Source organism: Micromys minutus (assembly GCF_963924665.1).
Source record: "Micromys minutus genome assembly, chromosome: X".
In the NCBI taxonomy this organism is placed as follows: Eukaryota; Metazoa; Chordata; class Mammalia; order Rodentia; family Muridae; genus Micromys; species Micromys minutus.
In genome coordinates this window covers 24,592,230-24,620,066 of record NC_137970.1, presented here as the reverse complement: position 1 = coordinate 24,620,066, position 27,837 = coordinate 24,592,230, and the positions used below count along the sequence as shown (strand labels likewise).

The 27,837-nt window shown below is 41.0% G+C and overlaps 1 protein-coding gene across 1 annotated transcript; it reads left to right on the top strand.

Annotated features, from left to right (window-relative positions):
- Positions 1-8,253: 8,253 nt before the first annotated feature.
- On the top strand, positions 8,254-27,277 carry GEMIN8 (gem nuclear organelle associated protein 8). The gene is made up of 4 exons (XM_080909642.1): positions 8,254-8,362; positions 16,345-16,383; positions 17,721-18,177; positions 26,375-27,277. Exons 2-4 carry the CDS (start codon positions 16,381-16,383, stop codon positions 26,629-26,631), a joined length of 717 nt encoding a protein of 238 aa, XP_080765768.1. The 5' UTR covers positions 8,254-8,362; positions 16,345-16,380; the 3' UTR covers positions 26,632-27,277.
- The last annotated feature ends 560 nt before the right edge of the window (positions 27,278-27,837 follow it).

The window sequence follows — 27,837 nt, the reverse complement described above, 5'->3', positions numbered from 1 at the left end:
ACACAGCTCTCACGTGCAAAGAGAGTCCTGCAGTCACCACTGCTCCTCCTCCTCCGACTAACTGATGAAAATAGAAGTTCTGAGAAGGATGTAACCCAGAGAATTCGAAGACAAACCTAGACCAGCTAACCTATTACATAAGGCAAGTTAAAGATATATTATATCCATTCCAAGAAAAATCTAACAGTGAGAAAGGAGTGCTGTTAAGTTGATCTTTTCTTAATCTTTAAGGCATCTTAGACACTGCACAATACATGTAGATGGGCTTTGCCTCTGTCATAATAAAACATCTTGTGAGGACAGAAAGCATACTATGTAGAAAACTGCTCTACAAGACCCTTACAAGTTCTGAGGCTCAAACAATAGCCAGTGAAAATTAACCACTAGAGAATAATTTGCACCCAATTCTAACACTGTTAAAGATGCAATAACATGAAAAAATGGAGTTGGTAATGCATTGACGTAATACCATATACAAACAATATGTTGCTGAACTGCAGAAGTACAGTTAGGCTTATTTACCTATGACATATGTCACCACAGGGGAAGACAAATTAATATACTTGTTTCAACTTTACAAGGACAGTGTTTATCCACAAATAATCATGTACAACTATGCCCTCTGCTGGATGAAAATGGGTAATGTTTTGCTCAGTTAAGGTTTCTATTGCTGTTGATAAAATATCGTGACCGTAAACAACTTGGGGAGGTTTAGTTCAGCTTACAACTGTCAGGGCACACTCCATTGCTGATAAAACTCAGGTCAGGAATTCAAACAGGCCAACAATCAACCTGGGATCAGGATCTGATGCAGAGGCCATGGAGGGGTGCTACTCCCTGGCTTGCTCAGCCTGCTTTTTATAGTACCTAGGACCACCAGCCCAGGGTGGAATCACCCGCAGCAAGCTGGAACCTCCCACATTAATCATGAATCAAGAAAATGTACCACAGGCTTGCTCATAGGCCAATCTAGTGGGAATGTTTTCTTAATTGAGTTTCCCACTTCCCAAATAATTCTAGCTTCTGTCAAATTGACATGAACATACGATTTTCATGTACAAAAGAAGAGATAACATTGCACTTTATAAACATCACATATCAAGTGAAAAATAATAATTACAATTTTTTAAATAAGGCTATTTAAACTGGCAAAAATTCATAAAATGCAAATTTTCATCAAAAGGCACTATATGAAATTCTCAAAGAACTCATGAATTCTCAAAACAAATGAATAAAAATGAAATAGTGGCACATGCCTTTAATACACCAGCATTTGAGAGGCAGAGGCAGTCAGATATCTGAATTACAGGCCAGCCTATTCTACATAGTGAGTTCCAGGACAACCAGAACTACATACTGAGACCCTGTCTCAAAAAATAATTAATGAAAATACAAATTTTAATACTAGAATTATGAGATGCATATCAGAGGCTCTCTTCCACTCCAAATCTTCTAACAATCTTTTCAAATTACTAAGACTTTCATGTCAGGCCATTTCTGAAGATCAGCTTGATACTAAGTTAGACTTTTTATTTTTTAAAAAGAACTTATAATTTAAAATAATAATATAAACTCTTAAGAAGAGTATTAAAATTTGTATTAAAATTTAATTTGCCATTAAAGCCCACTTCTTCAGGATTCCAGATTATTCAGAAGACCAGCTGAGAAATCCAGTTTCATGAGAGTGAGGAACTACCAGATTCTTGAATGTTTCGTTCATAGATAGCCATTGTTGGGTTAGTTGGACTGCAGCCTGTAAGTCATTCCAATAAATTCCCTTTATATAAAGAAGGAGGATAGATTCATTCCATAAGTTCTGTGACTCTAGAGAACCCCCTTCCAGAGGCTTGGATCTGATAACTGATAACTAAGAGAAAAGTCCCTATCATCTCAATCCTGCTCTCTACATCTCAGAGGAGCTGTTCAGGCTCCTGAGATTGACATGAGTTCCATGTTAAGCCTACTGTTAAGCTTCATGGCAGTGAAGGAATGGAGGTGCTGGCAAAGTGAAGTTAAAAATAAACCCTTTATTTTTCCATTGTCTTTATAGAAGCTTACAGCAGAAGGCGTGGGCCAGATTAAAGGTGTGCCTCAATATCTGGATCAAAATCACATGTCATCCTATTTCAAGACTCAGATCAAAAGCCTATGTCTTTCTGCCTCAAGATTCAGATCACAGGATTGTAGTTCATTCTAGATATAGTCAAGTTGACAATGGAGAATAGCCGTCACAGGTGTGATGTTGGAAGCAGTGTCCTTCACAACCTCAACCTTTCTTGCTACATGAGTGGGTTTGAAGTGGGGAGTTGCTGCTGCCATCTAAAGGATAGAAACTGAAGATGCTGCTAAGCACCTTATAGTATGCTAGCAGCCTTGACCACACAGTACTACTTCACCCAATATGTCAAGCATACCACCATTGAGGATCTCTGCACTACCCAATCCTGCTTTTCTCTCTACCTTTCATAGGTACCCAATGTCATTCTTTACTAGTCACCCTTTACCCTTAACTCCATAATAACAGCTTTCTAAGGAATAGTTATACAACATCTCCAACAAAACGCCACTAGGTTTTATATGTGGGGGGGGGAATAGAACTCCATTCGTGAATAGATTTTTCTGGAATACAACAAAAGTGGAAACAAAAGTGTTTTTTTTAAATGTTTTCACCGTATTTATGAGACTGATATGATGCCTACCATGCTAAGGAGGCAAATATTATCTTATGTATTACTGTATGTAAGCAAGAGGGGAGAGATGGGGAGGGGACAGGAATATTGCAGGAAACAACTATTGTGGAGGCCCAGGTATTGAACTAAGATAGTCAGGCTTGCCTTGCCTTGTTTTTACCCACTGAGTCATCTCGTTAGCTTTAGCTTTGGTTTTGTGCCCAAAAGTTCTCATTACAACAGCCAGGCTGGCCTTGAACTCTCAATCCTCATATCTAACCTCCCAAGTACTAGATCGCAGGCATGTACTACCACACTTGGAGCAAGTGATTCTTAGTATTTTCCTTTCTGCTTAAACTGTCTTGGTTTTCCAAGATCTTTATTTTTAATGTTGTAGTTTTTGTCTCTTCCTGCTTCCCAATATTGATAATTATTATATGTGGTAACCTTTATCCAACACTAGTGCAGGTTCCCATAAGGCCAAATGGCACTGTAGGGTATCTCTGTCCCCATGACAGTTCTATGGCCCCATGACACTTCTAAGAACTCAATAGCAGTTCACTCCATCCGTCCCTGCTTCTTCTGTCCTGGGAGGCCTACAACTGCCCCAGCATATTGTTTTCACTCATTTTCTTTCACTGCCCAGTAAAACCATGACTCCACAATCATTAACTTATCAAACAGGCTTATATGTTAAATTCTCAATAATCCACAAACCCTCTACACAATAAGTTTACAACCAGATATTAACTGCTCATCTCGATAAGATAAATAGACCCATAGAAACCCTTAGAAATCATCATAACAACCTTTTCCATCTAGAGATGAGAGGAGGGAAATATACACGTCTGCTTCCATGTTGCCTCCTCCTGAATCTCCCACTTTATTCTCCTCTTCTGTTTTTCCAACTTTGTCCCTGCCCCACTCTCTACTGTCCAATCATATATTGCCTTGAAATTAACCTATACATCTCCTTCCTTCCTTCCTTCCTTCCTTCCTTCCTTCCTTCTTCCTTCTTCCTTTTACACCACTCCTTATTTGTTGCATTAAGCACTTGTTACTTTTGTAATATGTGATGGCTGTTCTAATTGCCAAGAGGAGTCACTGTCAATTTGTATAAAGCACTAAAGAGATTTAGATGGATGATAACTATCATAGCAAGAAAAGTCTACTGTGTTGTCAGAGAAATGTGAGGAGAAAGAGAGCTCTGAAAGAAACAGCAGTGAGATGAGAAGAGAGGGTAGAGAAATAGACACCCCCTCCTTTTACAGAAAGGGGGTCAAAAGAGAACTAGAAAGGGAGGACACCAAAAAGAAGGGACTAAAAGATTCACCAATGTATTGGAAAGATCAGAGAACCAGAACAAGTTTAAGGATCAAAGAAAGAAAAGAGAATAGATTAAAGGTGAGGTGGTGCTGAAAGGGCATGGTGTATTTATAAGATAAAGGAAGAACTTCTGTGGCCTTGGGAATGATCCAGAAAAGACCATGATTGCAGTGGCCCAGGCTGCAGAAAGAAACAAACCACACAAGAGCTGGAGCTTGGATGGCAAGACAGCTTGGAGTAGGGGAGCCAGCTGTGAGGGTGTGAATCCCAAATCCCAGAACAAGGTGAAATCAAAGAGAAAGCATGGAAGAGAACATAAGAGATGGGGGAGCTGGGGAGACAAGGAGGGGCTCCTAGAAAATCTTTTTTTTTTTTGTTTGTCCTTTGAAAAGGTGTACATGGCAGAGGCTGGTCTCAAACTTGAATTTCCAGTCTTTCAGCTCCCAAGCGCTACAACCATTTCACCCATTTTTTGAAGTTCGATGGGGAAGGAGGCACCTCAAACCCAAGACTTCCTTACCCAGCTCTGAAGGAAGAATTTGGAACTGTTGATAGGTGGTTTAGCACCACTTACTTGATCCAGGTAAGGGATTTATTCCTAACAAGTTTCTTCATGATACACAGGTCCTAGGGTAAAGTAGGGTACTCCAAAGAGCTCATGAGATAAGTTATGGATTCCTATGGTCTACCAGATCATCCACACCGGTGCATCCTATGGAGTGGGAATGGGGTGAGCATAACATAGGGTTCTTCGGTTCTACTTCCTCTGTAGCATAGCGGACATAGCCTGTAGGACTTAACACTACATCCTCTCACCTTGCCTTCAGTTCCATATAGCTCTCCTCTCACTGTTGTGATGAGCAGGGGTGAAAGGTGAAAACTGTGAAAAAGGAAGCAGAAAGACATATCCTGCTGTAGCTGGACAGCTATAAGTGGAACTTTTTTTTTTTTTTTTGGTGGACTGACTCCCCTACTCTTTCCATACAAACTATTTCCAGGATACTGTAAGCAAATGGTTCTCATCCTTCCTTATGCTGTGACCTTTCATACCGTTCCTCATGTTGTGGTGACCCCTCCCCCATAAAATTATTTTCGTTGCTACTTCATAACTGTAAGTTGCTAATGGTATAAATTATAATGTATATGATTGTGGAGATAAAAGTTTGTTGAGGGGGTCACGAGAACAAACGTTGACAAGCCCTGCTCTAAGACTCCTGAACTATACAGGCAGTGGAAATGGGAAGTGTACTTGAGTGTTTAGGGCGTGGTTAACAACTAGGAGCAATTCTGACAAGATTTCTGTTTCCTGCAAATGAGGAGCACCAGGAACTCTGGGGATGTTTCGAAATACCCCACAATGCATAGTACTGCTCTCACAATGAAATGGTAGAGAGTCCCAAATGCAATAGTCTCTGAGTGTGAGAAACAACCCGTTAAATTCCTCATCATAGGTGATCCTTTGAAGTTTTGCATTATCTGAAGTTTAAACTTGAACAAAAGAAAATGCTAGATGAGGAATGGTCGAATTACAAATTCCCACCAGGGGACGCTAAAACACAAGTAATAATCCAACCTCCCCTAGCATTTCCAAGTCCTCTCAGCAGTTCACCCAGGGGAGTTATAAAGACCAAGCTTCTTAAACAGAATTCTCACTTTTTCCCCCCACAGTCATTTTACCTTTATTCATGGGTAAATGTATCAGACACTCTGCATACATTTTTTTTGTCGCTCTCTGTGGACAGCATTAATTTCCGCACTAAAGATTGGAAGATAATTATGGGTTTGATTTTCGCCTTCTAGGTGCTTACTATTAGCCACCACCTATGTTTTTATGCAACTATATTAAGATAAATAACCACTAAAGCTCAGCCAAGAAGAGAGCCACCTCAATCAGAGATGGATGGAGGAGAGAATCTGCTAGCTTCTTGACTAACTTAGCTTCAGCTAACTTATATCATTGGGCCTCTTGGCCACCTGAAAGACAGAAAATTTCACAAGTGCCTTTTCTTTTTGATGAATGATGAGTCGGGACATTCAAACCACTAGTGAACAGTGTTGTGGACAAATCCTAAGACAATAATTCTCAAGTGAGGGTGGTTTTGCCCACATAGGACATTTGGCAATATGCCTAGACTTTTTCTTTAGTGTCACATTTGAGGGATGCTACTAGCACGTAGTAGAGGACAGATATGCTTCTGGATACCTTATCGTAGCAGGGCAGCCCTCAGAACACAGAATAATTCAGCCTCAAATATGATTAATGCTGTGAAACTCTATCTGGGAGAAAAAGGCATACAAAGAGGTTTCCCTTTTTTCCTCCCACTAAATGAGGAGGCAGGGAGAGGGTGCCATGATAAGTCAACTTGGACTAAGTTCTCAGAGTCAGGAAGGCAAGATGGGTGTGATGCTCCACCCAGGGACTGGCATTATTAAGAGGTGTGGTCTTGTTGGAGTAGGTGTGTCACAGTGGAGATGGGCTTAAATACCCTCAACCTAGCTGCCTGGAAGCCAGTATTCTGTTAGCAGCCTTCAGATAAAGATATAGAACTCCTCAGCTCCTCCTGTATCTGGTCTACATGGATGCTGCCATGTTCCTGCCTTGACGATACTGGACTGAACCTCTGAAGGTGTAAGCCAGCCCCAGTTAAATGTTTTAATAAGAGTTACCTTGGTCGTGGTGGCTGTTCTCAGCAGTAAAAGCCTAACTGAGACAATGGATAAAGCTAAAAGATAGGTAGAAGGTGAGTTTGTCATCCTACTGAGCTGCCAAATTACTCTGGGCTCCTCACACAATCGTGAGAAAGAAACCTACTTCTCACCACTGTCAATGACTCATCTAGGTCTCCACAACAAGAGGCAAAGCAATAGTGATATTCTAGCTAGCAATATATTACACACACACACACACACACACATACACACACACACACACACACTGTGTATATGTGTGTATACACTCATTATTTCCAGAACTGTTCCATTTGAAAACATTTACTCTAAGCCCACTGTGTTCTGCCTTTCTTGCAAGTGCCTTGCCTCTTTCTCAAAGCACCTTCTTTCCTCCCCCTTCCCTTCTCAGCCCTTTCTCATTTCTTGCCTAAACCAAACCAAACTGCCTGTGTGTGTGTGTGTGCGCGCGCGCGCGTATATACCAAGGCATCATGCATGCTAGGCAAACATTCTGTCAATTGAGCTACCCCACTGCCAAGTAGAGGATTGCTTAAAATTTGAGATAGTTAAGCCAGGCATGTTGCTACTTGTGCCTGTGACCCCAACAGTCAAGAGGCAGGTAGATCTGTGTGAATTCAACCCAGCCAGGGCAAGATGGAGAGCTTCAAGCCAGCCAAAAGTGAAACTGGGTTGACAACAACCAGACATTTTACAATCATTTTTTCAATACTAACTCTTTAAAATGTACCATGAAATTTAGTTAAGCACATCAAAAACTCTCACATTTAAGTATCTCAAAGCCAGGTCTGCCTAGTGGTTTCAAGGTACTTCAGATACTTAGCATACAGTAGAATCCAGGATATGTTTGTCAAATATTCTTTTATACTACCTTGATTCACCCATATTACAGGAACAACAAGGTAACAATGTCCCACTACTGACATTGCCTAATTGTCTTAGCCTTTTGTTTGGCATTTAAATTGTTCCCAACTTTTTTGGATAAACCAATAGGCATCTGCTCCAAATCTGGTTTTCCTAGGAATAAATTCCGGCAAAATATGGCACATTTTGCCAAATAAGCCCACTTGGACTTCTAGTAGTTTGTATTTGGTTATTAAGGACTCTTCTGCAACTCTAGAAGGGCATGCGCTGCTGACGATTATAATGACAGAAATATTAAGGGTACTTTTGTTTCTTGGTCTGAAGCAGTGCATGACATATCATGGTGGGTACAAATTAAGGTTAATAAATGCCAGGCTGAGACAGTTAAATACACAGATCTGAGTGAATCTAGATTTTTAAAACAATTTCTCACCCTCCATTTTAGTTAAGAAAGTGAGAAGAAAGTGAAAGCTAAAGGGGAAAAAATGTAAGAAATGAGGGTCCCAACTCAATTCTGGTCTCCGTATTCCCAATAGGCACTCAGCTCTCCGCCGGGACCGCCCAAACAAACGAACTCGCTTCCTGTGCCGTCCTTGTAGCCACTAACACGACGTGACGTCACGTCAAAGGCGGGACTTCCGCCTTTCTGGAGCCGTGCCGGAAGCGCTCTCCTGGTTGCCCAAGCAACACCTCCCTCCTGTGTCTCTCCGTCGCCCCCCGCCCCCGCCCCACCCGGGCCCCTTTTTCCTCCCCACTACGAGAACTAGGTTCGTTGTTGCCCACCGCCCGAGATCTGCAAGCTGCGTACCCACGAGGTGACTTCGGGGGCTGATGGGTTGCTTTTGGGGAGTAAGGGAGTAGCGTGGCAGCCCCAGGCCTGATTGCCTCAGAAACTTGGAGTATTTGTCTTAGCGCTCAGGCCATGGTTTTAATTCCGGTCACCCGGCAGCACTAGGTAGTTTCAGAGACCCGTGAGAGTTCCAAACCCAGATTGTTAAAACTAGTTCTAATTTATGCTCTCAACCCCTACGTGCTTCTTAATCTTTGAGTGCCTGCTGAGAACTCAGGCCCCCACCTCAGACTATTTCAGTTCAGATCTTTTAGAAGTGAGGCTCAAGCACGGGAAGGTTTGGATTTTTGGTTTTGCTCGCGGTGTAATTCGAGTGTGCTGTAGATCACGGGGTTGCAGTAGGTCCATCGGAACCCATTCTTGGAGAGATATCTAAGATACTGGCTCATTCACAAAAACAAAACAAGCAAACAACAAAAACCTGGATTGTCTTATATGCCCCTTGCAACTTTTGAGTTCTGTAGGTCAGAAGTCTTAGTGGATATTATCTTGAGAACATTTGATAGTTGCTATGGGTAGCCAGAGTTCTGAACCATCCTCCCCCCCCCCTTTTTTTTTCTGAAATGATTGTTACAAACTCGCTGCACAGATTTAGTTCTGGACTGAACTATTGTTGGGGTTTTTTTTTTTTTTTGTTTTTGTTTTGTTTTTTAACTAAAAGCCAGAACATTACTCAAAATCTTCAGACTAAAAGTTAATAACACAGAGCCTCTATGAATTGTGAGATTGTGATACTATTTGAAAGTACAATTTATGCTCGCATAGTTTGTCAAGAGAACAGTCCCTTTGGAATGGCAGTGTAAGGAGAAACCATGTAGTAGATATACCTTGGTAAATCTAACTGCAAGTTCACAGTAAAATGTATGATCCCTTCTGTTGACCGATGGGCAGGGAATAAGTAAACGGAAGTTTTACAGAGACATTTTCATCCTGAAACTGTTTTCCAGCGGGCAGAGGCCTATTTTGGGTTTCGTAAATCCCAGCGTTTAAGGAGAAGTTAAGATAAGCACGGCAGGAAATTAAACATGGCTGGAGGATAGATAAGAGTTCACAAGCATACCATAGAACTCTCAGAATTCTTTATGTTGGGAAATCCACCCATAAAGCACTTGGACAAGTGAATGCAGACTGTACCTTTTAAAGCCAGATGAATTGAAAATATATCAATATATTTAGACATTTGGAATGTCTTTTTTTTTTTTTAGTTACTACCCCTTAATTTGGGGGAGCATGGGTAGGAGAGAATATTATCAGGATACAACAGACAATTTCAACAATTCCAGTAGCCTCTGAAGGCAGGAGATTATACCTGTTATTTTCTCTGGTGGAAGAAAATTAGGATCTCTAAGAAGAATACATTGTAGGATCTCTTCCCTCCAAATAAGTGCCCTAAGTACACTATGCAGAAAAGAAATTGGCATGGAATTATTAGAAATATATTTATAGAAAGTCATTTAAAATAAGCCTCTGGAAAGATAAAAGTGGCCTTAACTGCCCAAACTCCTCAAAATTTTTGCTGCTGTGCCAATAATTCTAAGTGTGTGCTCTTTGGCCCTTACACTGTTATGGTCACACTAGATAGGTTGTGTGGAATACATGTGTGAAATGAGAAGACCTCCATCTGTTTCTTCTTTTGAACTGGATTATCATTGTCATTTCTCTGTTGTCCTGGTTTTTCAGTTCTCCAATTACCTGGGATGTTTCTGAGTCAGAGTATCTTGCTCTTTCTTGGGCTCCTAGTCCATTTCTGATTAACACTAGCCACATAAAGGATACATCAGAATAGCAAAGAAAACCATTCACAAATCATTATCACCCTTGCTGATAAATTAAATAGTACCTTTCTGTGGGTGGAATGATTTGTATTGGGGGGGGCAAGAACTGTTACCTATACCCTTTCAATCTTCTTCCCACTACCACCCCATGCCTGCCTTGTAACAACACTTACTGCAACACCCAGGCAAGCATAAACTGGAACCTGGACTCAAGGAAAGGAGGTAAATAATACTTGTCTCCCTCCATCTTCATCTTTAAAGATGGTTGTTAGAGATGGAGTCACAGCCAGCTGCTATACACTTATAAACAGGCCTGTGTCCTGCTGAAGATGGAGTTTCTGGAGGGGGGCTGGCATGGTAGCTCAGTGGGTAAAGGCACTTGTCACCAAACCTGACACATGCACACAATAAACGAATGTTCTTGCTTTAAACGTAGAGCTTAGACTCCTCCCGTGGTGGAAGTAGGCCGTTTGGACTTGTGCCCATCTTTAATGTGTAAAGCAGGGACCATACAAAGCTATAGTCCAGGAGAGTGTCAAGCCTGACATGCCCAACCAACTACAACTGCTAGAGGTGGCTTGGGACAGCAAGAGTAGGAGGGCAGGAAACAAGACTGTCAGGAATCCCTGTTTTATCATTTTTCCTCGTGGAGCTAACTACTGGTATTTATACAATTGACAGGCATCTCTAATGGGCTGACATAACATGTTCAGGAAGATTTCTTACAGTCACATGTGAACTTCTGTCACTCAGACACCTTCATTTACTTCATTTTTGTCCCCAGCAGACTCTTTTATATCAGGCAGTGTGTTCAGATGGTCTTAATTGCACCCCCAAACTGTCAGTCTGGCTCAAAGCCAGATCACAGGGGGACCTCAAGAGCAAAAAAAGTTGACCCTCCAGGCTGTAAACTCAAAGACTAATATAACAATTGATTTTGAATATCTTCTTTTGCAAAAGTAAAAGCAAATGAACTTTCATGTATTTAATTTTCAAAACTGTACAAAGGAAGAGAAAGCAGATAGGAAATTGGTGTTATAGAATATGCATTATAGTTCTGAGGAGGATTTGTGGTTTTATTTTACCTTCTGGTTGCCATGGCACTTCCTGCATCCTATAATTATAAGATTATACATATTCAAGAAAGAAGAAATGGTATACAAATTTGCAGTGAAAGAATACTTATGATGCCGCTGCCTTTCAACAAAGCATTATCACAGGTGGAATTTTTTAGTAATTTAGTGAAAATAAGTCATATTTTATCTGGGGAAAAATGGCAAAACTCCCAACTGTTGTTCTTTGTGTATGGTTGTGCATTTAAAAATATGTCTTTCAGAGCAAGCAGAGCCACTTGCAGAACAAATGTGCTTTTTTCCCCCCTTTTTTTCTTTTTGGCCACAGAAAGGCCGTATGGGAAAATATATCATTCAAGACTGGGAGGCTCTGTCTTGTCTGTAGGCCTCAGCGGTGGTTAGTGAATGACCTCAATGCCGTTGTGGTTTTTTTCCTCCCTCCTTTGGTGGCTGGGGACAGACAATGAATGGTCTCTGTATTCCTCAGAGCTCAGCTGGGTGGTGACCATGATGCCATTGTGTTCACTGTGGAGAGCTGCCCAGTTTGCAGAGCTGCGGATCCGGCCTTCCCTGACATTGCCAATCGCTTTTCTCTCAGTTCCACCAGCCCTTCAGAAGAAAACTTGTTCAGTCCCTGAAGGCTTGTTCCAGAAAGGGAAGGGGGACTGTTGGGTCGGGGCCGGGAAGTAAAAAATAAAATCGAACCTGTTGCCCCCATATGCTTGCTTTTCTTGAGACGTAAGCTCTGCTCTAATGCCTGGGAGTACTGCAGAGTTCGCTTTACCAGGGATGCTAAGTGTTCTTGTTGAATCCTTAACCAGCTTAAGAATGTTACCAGACGTGTCTGCAAAGGAGCAGATTCCCTTTGTAAGGAAGACTGTACTCATTCCAGGTATATCTACTGAAAACTACCATGCCTGCTTCCTCATGGTCCTGTTTACTAATGACAGGCTGGCTAGCAGTCTGTACCAGAAATCATGGCCTTCCTCATGCTTTAGATTGATACTAATGTATATGAGTGTTTTGCTTGCGTGGATATAAGTGTACTACATTCATAGTGCTAAAGGAAGCCAAACGATGCATCAAGTCCCCTGGAGCTAGAGTCAGAGATGGTTGTGAGCCACCATGTGGTTGCTGGGAATTGAACTCTGGACCCTCTGAAAGAGCAGTCAGTGCTTCTAACTCCTGAGCCATCTCTCCAACACATGTTGGTGCCTCTAAGTATGTCTTTATTTGCCTAAGAAGAGCTTTAATAAATGTGCCAATTTCCTTACTTCTTAATGGAAACTTCTCTCCTCTTTTGCCCCAAATATTAGAGTTCACTTACCAAGATCAGAGTTGATCATAATTTCTTTTTTTTTGTTATTTCTACTAGTCTTATGTAGAGCCTGGTAATTTGTGAAAGATATGAGAAATATATGATTCCTCCACTGAGTTCTGAGTAGAAAGTGAAGAACATTTGGGATGCTCAGTATAGTAAGGATAGAACATACAGTTATTATTGTGTCGTATTATCGTAGTAACTTAAAACTGCAGTCAACAGGAAGATAGGAATTGAGTTTATATGTTTTAAAGGTGAAGGTGTTTGTTTTGTCATGTTTTTTAAAGGCAATATTGAACATTAACCTTATATTTAAAATATCAGTGCACATAACCCCCAACCCTAAAATATATGCCCTATCTGGACCTTTCCTGAAAAATTCCAGCACAAAATATAAAAAAAACTGAGCTAAGAATTATCAAGCTCAGGGCAAATGGCCATGCCTTTTTGTTTCTCTGTGCCTTATCTTAATCAAATTTGAGACATTTCTTTGCAAATTCAAATCTTAGCTCTTCAAAATTATTAATTCAAATATCTGTAGGATCTTAGGGATCCTAAAATTTAAAAGAATATGACAGAATGGTTTGGGAAGTCAGGAAGAAAAAAAAAAAATTAAGCCGAGGATGCAATGAACATTTTCTGTATCCAGCCCCAGTGGTCCTGTACTTGCTGAAGGATGGCACCAAATTGATATAAGTATTCCAGCAGCCAAAAGTAATTGAATTCCTCTTTTACTTGGCATTCAAATCCAAACAAAATTGCTAGCAAAGTTCCTGTAGTCCATCATTGACATAAATTGCATCTTTCCTTTGTCTTTCCTAGGTCTTCAAAATGTCTGGTATCTGGGTGGGATTCTGTCTGTAGAATGCTTGCTTAGCTCTCCTCAGCAAGGCTCACAAGGAATTTGACTAGTTAAGTTCTGTCACCTTCTTGATGGTTGGTTACATCAGGCTCAAGGTGAACCTCTTGTGGTTGGGAAGTTGAAATCCCCTTTCTTTAATGAACTAAGATGGGTTCCTGGCTTCTGGCTTACAGAAATATTTTGGGTAAGCACTGGGTGATCCCTATTACATAGTATCCCTGCTGCCTCATTATTTGTTGAACCCAAATCATAAGCAACTTTTGTACAAAGTACAATGCCTTTGAAGCCCCTTTTAATTACAGCCATTGACATTTGAGCCGCTGGGAAAATGTCACTAATTACCCTTGAACATCTTCAGGGGTCACTGCCTTTCATGTTGCTTAAACATCTAGCTGTAGTAGAAGCCTCTGCAGTCTCAGATTTTCAGAATATGCTAGCACCTTTAAGGCTAGAGTGGATCTTCCTAGTTATAAGTCAAAACAGAATTTGACCTACAATAAGTGTTCATTCACAGCGGGGTTTATTAAATTTGAGTTCATGAGACTTGATCCATTTATGTAATTTGCAAGGCATAGAATAATGTCTATATTCCAAGCACTTTAGTTTGCTTTGGTTTTTTTTTTTGTTTGTTTGTTTGTTTTTGTTTTGGGTTTTGGTTTTTTTTTTTTTTTTTTTTGGGGGGGGGGGGGAGATAGGATCTCAGGATATAGCTCAGGCTGGTCTGGAAGTTGATGTTCTAACTTTCATTTCTACTTTAGACTCCTAAGAACTGGGATTACAGGCATGTACTGCCACACCAAGCTAGGATGCAAAGCTCTTAATTTCCAGGAGACATACGATGACTCTTGGACATACTTTAGACTCATTTAATTCTAATGCTATTTGTTAATCTAGAAAACATGTGATTGAGGTACACATGGAGTTCACTTTAATGTCATTGTGTGCTGCAAGCACCGAAAGCTCTTCAGGTTTCAGTGATAGAAATATGAAGCCTAGCTTTAGTGAATTAGCCCCTTAGAGGCATCACCTTATAGTTTAGCACTTAAGTATGCACTGATCTCTGCTATAATTGCATTTGCATTTTATTTTGTTGGATGGTAACATACCCAATTACTGAGTATTTTCTATTTCCTCCATAGCCTATAAAGAACATTAGCTTTTAGCTGAGTGTCTAGGAAATGGGCCCCATTTTAAGCCTTTAAATTACAGTTGAGAAGTGGATGGATTCAGCTTACAGACTCACTGCATTTTATAACTTTCTCTTGGTTCCCATCCACTGTGTGTGTGTGTGCAAAGCCCTAAATTTAGCAGGTACGGACTGTTTAAGAGAAGTTTACAGAGTGTCGTGTCAACCCTCTTAGCAATGCCCTATCTAAAAACTTGTTACATTTATTATAAATGATTTTCTTTAAGATAAATCTGGTAGCAGTAGATCTAGTCAGGATGACATCTTAGTTTTTAAACATACTCATGAAAACATTTTATTGAGGTCACAGAATATGTCAGTTTTATTTTTAACAGTTTGTGGGTTTTTAGATATATCCTCTCGGTAAGTAAATAAGACAAATTGGGCTTCTTCCTTAAGTATTACATTTTTTGTGTTTTTGTTTCATGTGATCTTAAATTTGCACACATTTTCATATACTACTTTTGTTAACTGTTTTGAGGCAAGACTTCTGTAGCTCAAAATGGCCTTGACCTTGAAGCATGGTGACCCTCCTGCCTCAGCCTCCCAATCTGGAATCACAAGCACGTACCGTCACGCCTGATATAACTTGTTAAAAAGTACATTCTGCTGTTGTCAGGCATTTTAGAAACTCCTCATTAAGTAAAAGGAATTAACTTTTAATTTATAATTAGCATGTATGTATGTAGATGGCACAGGACATCTTTTGGGGATCTGTCTTTCCACTGTGTGGTCCAGGTCATTGGTCTCATGTGATGACCTGCTGAGTGTCTTACCAGCCTAACATTTATTTTAACTGGGTTGTAAAAGATGTGTAGGTAACACCCCACCATGCCTCTGGAGCCTCCTTCTACAAGGAAGCAGGGTTATTAGGGAAAGAGAAACCAAAACCAAAGCTGAGGCTGGAGAAACATCTTGTTTGAAGAAGTGTCTACAAGGCAAAAATACAAGGCTTCTAGTCAGCTGGGAAAACTTCAAGACAGCCCAAGATTGGGCTGGCAAGATGGCCCTGTGGGTATAGGTGCCTACTACCAAGCCTGACAACCTGAGTCAGTTCCAGAGCCCACAGAAAAAGGAGAACTGACTCACTCACATGTGACTTCCATACACAAATGCCATGGCACACACAGCACACCCACATACATCATAAATAATAAAGACATGTTCAAAAAGAAAAAGAGAAGCCAAGGTTATTTTAAATAGACGTTAGTCTATGCTTATAACTAGTAAAGTAGGCCGATGGTGGTGGCACACTTGGGAGGCAGAGGCAGGTGGATCACTGAATTCAGGGCCAGCCTGGTCTACATAGTGAAGACAGCCAGAGCTGTTACACAGAAACTTTGTCTCAAAAAAGAAAAGGGAAGGAAGGAAAAACTAGTAAATTAATATCATATGCTTGGAGCCTGTGCGCTAAGATCCATTATTTTGTATACAGCTGCTACTAAATTATGTGGTGATGTTTATTTTCATAGACTTTTCTTTCAGTAAGCAAGTAGTAGAATACAGAAGCAGGCAGGCTCCTTTGACTCAGTCATATCTAAGGGACATTGTTCTTCTTCAGGCCACAAGATCACAACCCAGGTAACAGGTTCTTATTACATGAAGATCAGGTATGATGCTGGGACAAGGAGCAGACTCTTAAGGGCTGTTTTGAAGACCATGGAATAATTCTGACTGTCCTATAGCAGGGGTGACCAAATGTTCTTACTGTGTTTGTGTTTGTCTTTTAGTTCCCACTTGGACCTTTAAATTCTGAGATAACAGCAATGGTAAGATTACCTATTTTTCTTAATGTATGCATTCATTCCAAAAGCCCCTGAAATCTGAAACTTCTGGCCCTAGCATTTGAGATAAGGGACACTCAGCCCATGTATCAGACAACTAAAAGTAAAAACACCATCTTGTATGATACTAGACATATGTCTCAAATATTGAGGAAGGGACTCAGCCAGCAGATTAATAGGGCATAAGAGAAGGACCCTAGTGTGGTCTTTAGAATGAGCAGGCCTGTTTCTAACTAGTACAGATACCCAAGATAACAAATGTCAGGACTTTTATCCTCCCGTGTCTTATCAAACAGTAGACAGAGGACTACTTGGGAAGAAGAACATTAGGGGTGGGAATGGGTGAAACCAGGTAATCCAGGGTGAATATGATCAAAATACATCATGTACAAGCATGAAGATGTCATTATGAAACTATTGCTACATATACAAATTTTAAAATATCTTAAGTTGAATTCTTATTATAAATAAATATTGTGAATAAAATGAAGGCATTTTTCAAAGAAGATAATCTTTATTTGTCTCTGTTCTCAGTGTATTGGCTTCTTTTTCTCTTGTTGTGATAAAATACAAAAGGCAGAAAAAATATTTTGGCTCCCAGTTCAAAGGTACCATTCATGATGGCAGTAATACTGCATACACAATCAGGAACATAAGGTGATGAATGCATGCTTCTGTCCTATTTATATAGTCTAGTATCCCGTGAAGGAATGGTGCCACCCACTTCAGATATTGTCCTGTAGGGTCCTGAAGTACATACAGTAGTCAGGAAATATGTTACATTTACCCTCTGCTCGGAGCATGAACCTATTTTACCCTTTTGTTTTTAAGCTTAGTAGCATCCTCATGGAAAGGAGTGTAGTGGTTTGAATATGAAGTATTCCCTATAGGCTCATGTACTTGACCACTTGCTCTCCAGTTGGTGGTACTGTTTGGAGAAGTTCTGGGAAAGTGTAGCCTCGCTGGAGGAAATACATCCCTTGGAGTGTGGGCTTTGAGAATGTGTAGCCTTGCCCCACTTCCAGTTCACTCTCTCTACTTCAAGTCTATGGTTGAAGCTGCGATTTCAGCTTTCTGCTCAGGCTACTGTGCCTGCTGCTTGCTTTTGGCCTCCTGGCCATCATGAACTCAAACCCTCTGGAACTGTAAGCCCTCTCTAACTCTTTTTTATATAAATTGTTCTTGCTCCAGGTATTTTATCACAGCAACAGAAAAGTAACCAGTGACACTCAGTAAATAGCTGTCAGTTAGTTGGCTAAACACTTTGAAGAGTCTCTATAGATTAAACCATTTGATGTCTGTCTTATATGTCCATTCTATAGGCCTCAAAATGGATGGTTACTACATCTTGGTATTCTCACCCAGTATATGCAAGATACTGGCAACATTATCATCAAGCAATGCTCTGGATGCAAAGCCACCAGAATGCTTACAGAAAGTTCAGGGATTCCTATTTCACTTCCCCATGGTTCTTCCCTTATGGAGTTCTTCCCTGGAACTCTCTTGCTTATGAGGCTGAGCATCCTTGGAACTCTCAAGGCCAGCACATGGCCTGGCAGGAGTGTCCCAACAGTGGTTCCCATCTCAAAAGCTCCAAGCAGCCTCTGCATAATAGCCATAGAACCCAGGCATCCATAAGAGAAAACGAAGCAGTGAGTGAAGAGGAAGAGCTGGAGTCAGATTCAGATGACGATGTGGAGTGCGACCTGAGCAACATGGAAATCACCGAGGAGCTCCGCCAGTACTTTGCGCAGACTGAGAGGCACAGAGAAGAGCGACGTAAGTTCAGACCTGTTTCCTGGTGCTCCCTTCTATCATCACTATCCTGATGCTTTCATCTCTTTTCTAACATACCAGGTTATCTTATAACTTTTCATTGCAGTGCAGTTAATAATCTAAATCTGGTCCTAAACCTAGAAAAACTATGCTGATGTTGTACCTCAGTTACATGGGTCCTCAGAGTTGGATGATATAGAAGCTGTTCATTTGAGTTCCTAATAATACATCTGCCATTTTGTGTGCATCAGACATTCAACCAGATAGAATTTGTTTTTTTTTTTTTTCAGATAGAATTTGTATGTGCGCCTGCATGTATACCTTCTCTAATCCACTTAGCGGACCCTCAAGGCATGAAACTCATTTTACAGATGAAAAAAGTGAAGCTTCAGGAGGTTAATTACACAGTCACTTGCTATTAGGATTCAGCTCTTGCAGTCTGTGCTCTACAATGCAGCTTTCTCTGCCGTGCTTCTCCCTGACACGATGAGGTTTTCCAAATACTGTACTCTGAGCACTGCTCTGGGACACAGCTCAGAGCTGGGCCTATACAGCTCCCTGTAGTATACAGTCAGTGTGAACTGAACAGAATAAGAAAATGCTTTTTGCTCCATGCTGCAGGTCAGGGCTTTGCAAAGCACCAATTTCTCTATTGAAAATTGCCTTTGTTCATCAGATCATTTATTATTATTATAAGTGCCCTTGAAAATTAACAAATACTTCATTCCCCATTATAACCAGTATTCAGTCTCAAAATGCCTTTCAGTAGGGTCTCATTGTGTATTTTATGTAGAATTTTTATTTGGTTGTTTAATTGATTGAGTTTTTGAGACAGTCTTCCTATATGGCCCAAATTGACCTGGAACTTTTCTGATCCTCCTGCCTCAGTTTCCTGAGTACTAGGGGTAGCGATATAGAATACTCTAGCCAGCTTGTAAACTAGAATTTTCTAATAAGCAGAGACATAGATGCTTCAACATAGGAATGCTTCATTTCCATTTTAAAATCTCTGTGCTCTCTTGACAGTAGATTAGCCTTTATTGATCCCCAGTGGATGCCAGGAACTGAGCATCAGGCTTTGGATAAAGTATCATTTCCTTTAGTATCTGCTTGTAATTCTTCTCTAAACCACTTGTTCTCTTCGGTTTACCAATTTTCTTCTGATTCAACTGTTGATTTATTTGGTGCATATTAGAAAGTATATTCAGGGGCTAGAGCAATAGGTCCGTGGTTAAGAATACTTATTGCTCTTGCAGAGGACCCAGGTTCCATTCCTAACATTCACATGGTGGCTCACAACCGCCTGTAACTCCAGTTCCAAGAGATCTAGTGCCTCTTCTGACCTTCAGGGGCATGAGGCAGGCAAACAATATATAGACCTAGAGGCAGTAAAAAACAGAAAGTATAGCTAAACAACTACATGAAAGCAATAGTTTCCGTCTTGCATAGAATACATTTTTTTTATTCTGTTTATTTATCCATGGGAGAATATGCAGGGCAGAGACATACTTGCAAAAGTTGGTTTTCTCCTTCCACTATATGGGCCATATTTCCCACAAAGCCAACTCATAAGCCGCATAGAGGACATTTCTTTCCTTGGTCCACAGAAATAAACTTTAGTTTTTCTCAGAATTCATAGAAAGCAGTAGTTTGTCTAATTTAGACATATGCCACAAGTGAAGAGGTAAAGTGTTGGAGCATGTTCACATGTAATTGTAATGCTGTGAATTACAACATGGGTTAGAGAGCACGGGGTTTTATAAAATATTACTTGCGAGAAAAGGCACACCAGAATTTTTAAACTTAAGATTTCAGAAGTAATTTAGTCAACAAGAATATGTCATTTAGACAGTCCATCATCATCAGTGAGCTGTTTAATCAAATTCTTCAGCCTGGTCAGCAAGCATGTTCTTGTCTGTGAGTTCTATTCTTTCCAGGATTAACATCTTTAAATGATGACAGCACAAAACTTGTAGTGTGATAAGGAATCCTAGATGGTGTTAGGAAGATGCCCACTGTCTCACAAGCATGAAGACCAGGGTTCAGATTTCTAGCACCAACACAAAAGCTGGCCAGCATGGTATCCACCTGTAATTCCAGTACTTGAGAGGTGGAGATTTGATTCTCCAAAATAAGTTGGCTTTCAAGATTAGCCTTTCAGGTAGCTCCAGGTTCAGTGAGAGACCCTGCCTCAACTTACAAAGAAGGTAGAGAGCAATTAAGAGAGACACCCAACACCAAACTTCAGGCCTCTGCAGGTTCTCATGCACATAGACAAGTACCAAGGAGGTGGCTGTAGTTTGGTGGTAAGGTGGTTGCCTGGGATTCACATGGTCCTTGGTTCTCTCCCTAGCATAGTAAAAAGAAAAAGAAAAAAAAGAAAAACTTCTTCTGTGCCTTAGAAACGTTTATGTTTCCCATTATGTTATATGTCATCATTTCCTCTTAACATACTTCCTCAAATACTAGTGATAACAGTACTTTTTAGAAAATAGACAGTCATAACATTTTAAAGGTTAGCTGTGGTTTCAATTATTAAGAAAAATGTTTAGCATTCAGAAAGATACATTTTAGTCACAAATAGCCAGCAATTGAAACTGCATGATATTTAGAAGGAACGTGAATGAAAGTTAACATCCCCTATAGGAAAAAATTGTCCTCCAGAACAAACACTGGCCCTGTGGTCTTGGTGTTGTACCAGTCAGGTCCTTATTAGATGTGATTCAAGGGTGGATGTTGGCTTGAAACAAGGACGTGGTCTCAGAGAGTGTGATATACCTAAATGAAATTGAAATAAAATCCTATTTAAATGATGTGTAGAAGATTGTCTGTGGTATATAGCCCACAGTTACTGATACAAAAAGGGGTAGAGCCAGTGTCCAAAGCAGTGGAAGGAGGACTGTTACCAGATAGCTGTGGAGAAATGAAATGTTTGGACTTGGAGGACTACGATCTATTTGGAATTAGAGAAGAGAAGTTCACTTGGTGCTTAGACTACGATGTTATTTGGACTAAAGAATCTACTTGTGTTCATACATCTCATAGGAAACATGGGCTCCATTGTCTTTTGTATACCCCATTCAGGGGGTTTCCATTCTTGTGTCCATAGTAACTGACCCTTTAATTCAATGCACTTAAAACCTGTGGACTGTCCTAGAAAACCTAGAGCATACAACAAGGCTTATAGTCCAATGTTTCCTAAGCTGTTTTGTTTTAAATGATGTGGTTAAAGTACAAAAGCACACTGATTGTGACCATTCCAAGTATGTCTTCATCTCTAGTACGGATGTTCAGAAGAACAAAAGAGCATCCATCAAGATAATGGACGTTGAAGGTCACAGAAAAGTGAAAGGGAATGGGTAAATGCACTTTCCTTGTCAAAGCTAAATCAGTGATTGGCCACTCACTTCAAGGTTACTTTGGATGTGGAATGAGGGACACAGAATGAGGAGACCAGTCACATGACTGTTGGGTAAGCGCCTGTGTTTTGAGTCTGTTGCTGATGAGACAGAAAGGCATTTTTGATATACCCAAGTTTGTGCTGTCCCTTGATTGTGCTGTCACCACTAACTTTGGCAGCATAGCAGAAAAAATCTCATCAGAAAGCCTTCTTATCCTAGAAAACTGAGGGGCAATACCATTCTTTAACACACATCATTGTAGCGCTTCGTCTCTCAAACTGTGTTGCCTTTGAGCTAATTATGTTTAGAGTATATAATGAGTAGTTTCCTGCTGTGTAAAATTTCCCTAAAGTCCACGTTGCTTCCTGTGATTATTTTTCCCATTATAGATTATAATTTACATTATTAATACCTCTTTTCTAAAATCAAGTTTAATTCTGAGGGGAGAAGGGTATGAGTGTTAGTACAGTGCCTATGCAGGCCAAAGGCTTTAGATCACCTGAAACCTGGAAATAAAGGCAGTTGTGAAGTTCCCTGCCCTGGGTACTGGGAACCAATCTTGGATCTTCTGCAAAAGCAGTCTGAACTCTTAACCACTGAGCCATTTCTCAGTTCTCCTGGTAGCATCTTATAGATACATAGACTGAGCTAAAAAGCATATCAAAACCATGTGCTCTAAATTTAGATGAATTCTAGTAAAGTTTTTCCTCTAAAATGGATTACTGATTAGAGGTGGGGCATGCTTGGTTTAATCCCACATAAATATTAATCCTTGTATTGCTTTGTAGGCTTGTTGTAGCAAATTTCATGGCCAAACAGCAGAGATTTATTTTTTCACCCCCAAAATTAAGGTGTCCACAGGACCGCCTTCCTACAAAGGCTCAAAAGCAGTGGTTGTCAACCTTCAGATTGCTGTGACCCTTTAATACAGTTCCTTATGCTGTGATGATGGCCAACCATAAAATTACTTTCGCTGCTACTTCATAACTGTAATGTTGCTACTGTTATGAATAATAATTAAATATGTGTGTTTTCTGGTGGTCTTAGGTAACCCCTGTGAAAGGATTGTTCAACCCCCTGACCCACAGAGAGCCACTGCTTAAAGCCTTGCTTCCTTCAGCATGGGGTGTCTCCTAGCCTCCCTTCCCTGGTAGCAGTACCACAGCCTCTGTCTAGTCATAGCTTTCCCTCTGTGTCTCTGTCCTTTGCTGTCTCATATAAGGTCACTGTCATTAGAATTAGGGTCTGTCCTAATCTCGTATAATCTCATCATTATCTTTTATCTGCAAAAACCCTCTTTCCAAATAAAATCTCATTCCATGCTCTAGTGATGAGGACTTGCTTTCAGCCTTTTCAGCCCCATTTTGAAGCTGGAATGAAACCTAAGTGTTGTTTTGATTTGTAGTTGGTAAATTCCCTTGTGTTAGTCACACTTTCCATGGCTGTGACAAAATACCTGTCAGCTAGGAAGGAAAGACATACTTTGGCTCAAGAGTTTCAGATATTACAACCCAATATCAATTGGATGGAGTCACAGCTTTGGGCCTGAAAAAAAGCTTAAAACATCAGGTGTCTATGGCTTCTGGTGGAAGCAGAGAGAACATGCCTAGGCCTCTTCCTGCTGATCCTTTTATTCACTCTGAGCCCCAGCCTTTTGAATAATGTCACCCACATTCCTGACAGCTCTTCCTCCTTCCTTGGTTGATCATCTAGAAATACACTCCTAGACACATGCAGAGGTATGCTTTACTCTCTCCTAGGTGTCCCTCAGTTAGTTGTGCTGTCAATCAAGACTCACTGTCACAACCACATGAGAAAAAAGTGCTCAGTAACACTGTTTCCGTTTTAAAATGAGCCAGGCAGTTACCCAAGCAAGGTTTCCATACATTGTGTCTGCACTTTAATGCTGATATTACTGAGCTTCAGCTGGACCGTTCACTATCCTGTTGGCTAAGCCCTCACCTTACCTCCTGTCTTTACTTGGGTGGGGGGAATTAAAGAACAAAGAATAAACAGACTGAGTTGAGGCCTTCAAGCCCAGGAATTGTTTCATACAATTCTTGGTTCCCTAAGTCAATATATTCCAAAGTGTTTTCACATACTAACTGATCATTAGTACACAGCCAGTTGGTCAGAGAATATTTGGTTTTGACCAAATATAGCCTATATTCTAGGCTATAAGTCAGTTGATAAAGTACTTGCCTAGCCTGAGAAGAGTTTGCAGTTCCATCTTCAGCACTTTATAAACCAGGCATGTAGCACTCTACTAGAACCCCACACCTTAGAGGTGTAGACCATAAATTAAGGAATTCAAGGTCACCTTGGCTACATAGCCATTCTGGGCTAAGTGTAGTACTGTGCTTGATAAAGACTGTGTGTCTCACCAGGCAGTCTAAGTTCAAAATTCTGCCAAAAGAAGCAGTTTCAGGACAAAGGTGTAGGAATAATAGAAAAGTGAGCCCAGGGGAAGTAATGCTCTCCATCTGGGATTTCACCCTCGCTTCTCATCAGAAACACAGGGATCTCTAGAAATAAGAAGCAGAAAGAGAACTGTCAAGTGCTTTTCTCTAACCCAGTTTTGATTTTTGTTCTCCCTATAGAAGTGAGGTCAGATGTGAAAAGACTATTTCTCCTGCCACATTCACCACCACACTCCTCTACCAGAGCTTGGGATGGCTATAGACTATACACACCTCTGAGGACTGAGCATTAGAAATGCTGAGGTTTTCAACTTGGCCAAAAGGCCAAAGTTTTGAAGGAAATTCTTAATGAGCTGCAATTCATTGTGATTGGGCCTTTTCTGCTGCTTCTCTGTCATTTGCTTTATGTACCTATTATTTCCACGGGTGCAAGTAAAGTGCACATGTTCTAAGACAACAGTGGCTGCATATGTGTGGCCAAAACCATTTTTATTTGTCTGTCTGTTAATGTGTATGTCTGTGTAAGTAAATGTGTTGGGGGTATTCTCAGGGCATCAGACCCATTGGAACTGGGGTCACAGGTAATGGTGAGCTACCCAACACAGGTGCTGGGAATGGAATCTGGGTCCTCTGTAACAGCAGCATGCACTTCACAGGCTCTCCCTACGAAATTCTGGATGAATTGGAGCCATGACATAGACCAGCCAGATTTTGAACTCACAGATATCCACCTGCTTCTGCCTTCTGAATGCTGGCATTGAAGACATATACCATCGGGCCTAGCTACATCTATTTTTAATAATGGTTCCAAGTTTGTAAAACTTCTTGCCACCTCAAAGGTGTTAGTCATGAAAAGACGGGATTTACAAGGGTTACTTTGAATGGCTATATAAATGTCTTCCTTCACACTTGATTAGCTCACCGCTATCGTCCCTTCCAGATACTAGCAGAAAATGGCCCAAGAAGGAAAGAATGATTTATCCCATTGTTTTATTCCCCTCCAGCCATCTTGCCTCCTTATCTTGAGGCATTCTTCTGGGTAACAATAGTAGCTACCGATAGTGAGATTTCAGCTATCAATTTTCCTCCAGACATTGTCCCTTAGAAATCGTTGTGAGCTCACTTCCTTCTACTTTCTGCAGCATTGCTTTGTTGATATTCTTATGTTGCTATTTACATAGGAATACGAATTGTAATATTAGGACTCGCTGTAGTTTAAATGGAAGGAGAGAAGGGAGAAAGAAATTGAATCAATGCTTACTTTGCGGGGATTTGCTGCATTAGTAGACTTGGAAGGTTTCACCTGTGCTAAGCTGAGACCAGACAAGTGAAGCCCCACACCAAGAAAAGTGGCTTTGTTATGTATTAGGAAGAATGTGAGTCACATTCAGAGGGGCTACACCACCGACGCACCACATTTGTCCTATTTAGAACTTCTTCTTGAGGCTTGAATAGATGGCTCTGTGTAAAGCACTTGTTATATGTGTGAGGACCAGAGTTTGGACCCCCCCCCCAGCACCCACAAAAATACCATAGGTGCATGGCAATCAACGCGAAATCCCAGCAGTTGAGAAATAGAGACAAGGTCTTGGGAACAAGGTAGCTAGCCAGACTAACTGTGTTTTGAGCTCTGGATGCAAATGACCAAGCCTGCCTAGGTATATAAAACGGATAGTAATTGAGGATGGAGACTCCAGATGTCAACCTCTGGCCTCTAGGTTCACATGTGTACACACATACAGGCACACCAGACATGAATGCAAAAGGCAAAGAAAGAAACTGGGGCCGATGAGCTGGCTCAGTGGCGAAGTATACTTGCTGCCAAGCCTGATAACCAGTGTTCGATTCCCCAGGACTCACATAGTTGTTCTCTGACTCCCACACACGTGCCATAGCACAGCGCATGCACATCCTCAAATGCAATTTTTTAAAGATGTGCTTCTTGTAACACTGAATTTTGAAGGAAACTTTTTCCTCCTGTGGGGAAACAGTACATGAAAGCAAACAAGGACTGCTTGCTATTCATGGTCAGTCAGATGACAAGAGAAAGCCAAGTGCTTTCATTTTTCACCTGTATCTTCAAGGTCTGCTATAGAGGAATGGCTGGTTGGAATGATGGGTTTCTTGGAGGCATTTTGCAGTTTGTGTCAATGGCTAGTGGCCTCTAAGGAATGAGCAGTGAGTGAGCTTCATGCCTCGGGATCTGCAGATCACCTCAGCTGCCCCAACAGGGTCCAAGTTTACTATTGGAAAGGACAACAAAAGGAGATTAGGGACCACAGGCAGCATTTGAGGTGTGGTAGCTGGAGTGTTAGCATCCACCAGAACCTTTTCCTGCGTGTTTATATATTTTATGGTCTTAGTCATATCCATTCTCAGGGCGACAGCAGCAGCTGGATGCAGAGCGTCTGAATGACTATGTGAATGCGGACCATGGCCTGTACTTCAACCACCACAGGTCAGTGGAGCCCCCATCTGAGAAACCCTGGGAGCGGCGCCAAGCAGAGATGAAGCGCTTATATGGAAACAGTGCGCCCAGGATCCTGGCCATGGAGGCTGCCGTGCAGCTGAGCTTTGACAAACACTGTGACAGAAAGCAGCCAAAGTACTGGCCTGTCATTCCCCTGAAGTTCTGAGTCCTGGACACCGGGACCCTAGGCAATATTTCACAGTTCCTAGCCTCTTCCTCTTCGTCTCTCCTGGACATATTTCAGAGAAAGAGGCCTGTATAACAACATGGCGGCTACAGTTTGTCAGCAGGAGATGCCAGACACATTTTGCCAATACAAGGAATGTTCACTTGACATCTGTATTGCCCTGGCGCTCGATTTTCTCTGTAACAGTTCAGTTCATTGAAATTATTGCCTAGAGATACTGATACTGCCTATTGTTTTGCATTTTTAATTTCCTTCTTGAAACTGTCCTGAATGTCATAAAAGCCTTAAGCCACATGTGATTTATTCCTACATTTTTAGACCAGTTTTTATACAGCCCATGATAGCTACAAACTCTTAAATCTTCCTGTTTTCACCTCCCAAATGCTAGCTTACAGGTTAACACCCCCCCCCCCCCCGTCGGGCTCCTATCCACGTATTTTCTCTGACTGTAGCTCTTTGGATCCCTCTGAAAACAATTCGAGTTACAGTAAGACAAGTGGCACTTGTTACTCAGCTAGGTGTCAGCCTGCATGCTCTATAAAAGACCTAAGAGTAAGCACTCTAAGCTTGGCAGGTCATGTTGTCTGTGTTATAACTGCCTAACCCCTGTCTTCATAGCATAAAAACAGCCATAGTTACTGAATAAACAAATGAATGTTGACTGTGTTTCAATAAAACTTTATTTGTTAAAAAAAAACAGGCTATGGACTGGATTTGATCTACAACTACTGCCATAAAACAGTGAAAATCATCCATCTGACATTATTGTTATCTCGTTTTCTGTCCAGAACTTGGATGTCAAACAGAATTGATAGCAAACAGTAATTCCCAAACCTGGTCACTTTTACAGTCTCTTTTGATGTCCAAATGCACTGTTGAGCTCTTACTGCATATAGTCACAGCCAATTTGATAAGCAAATACATGTGTGAGAAGGAAAATCTAAACATCGATGGAGCAGTCCATTTATAGTAGCTATCTCCTTTAAAATAAGTTATTACAGTCCGTTGCCATGGTGAGCCTGTGTTGACCTGAGAAGATTAGTACATCCATCAAAGGTTGGTGAAAAGATTTTGTATTGACGTGTTTCTCCCTAGGAACACATTTTGTTTCCATCCAGCTCCTGCCCTGAGACAACCACGTTCCTTCCAGCAGCTCCGGGTGTTGATTTGATCCACACTCTCATT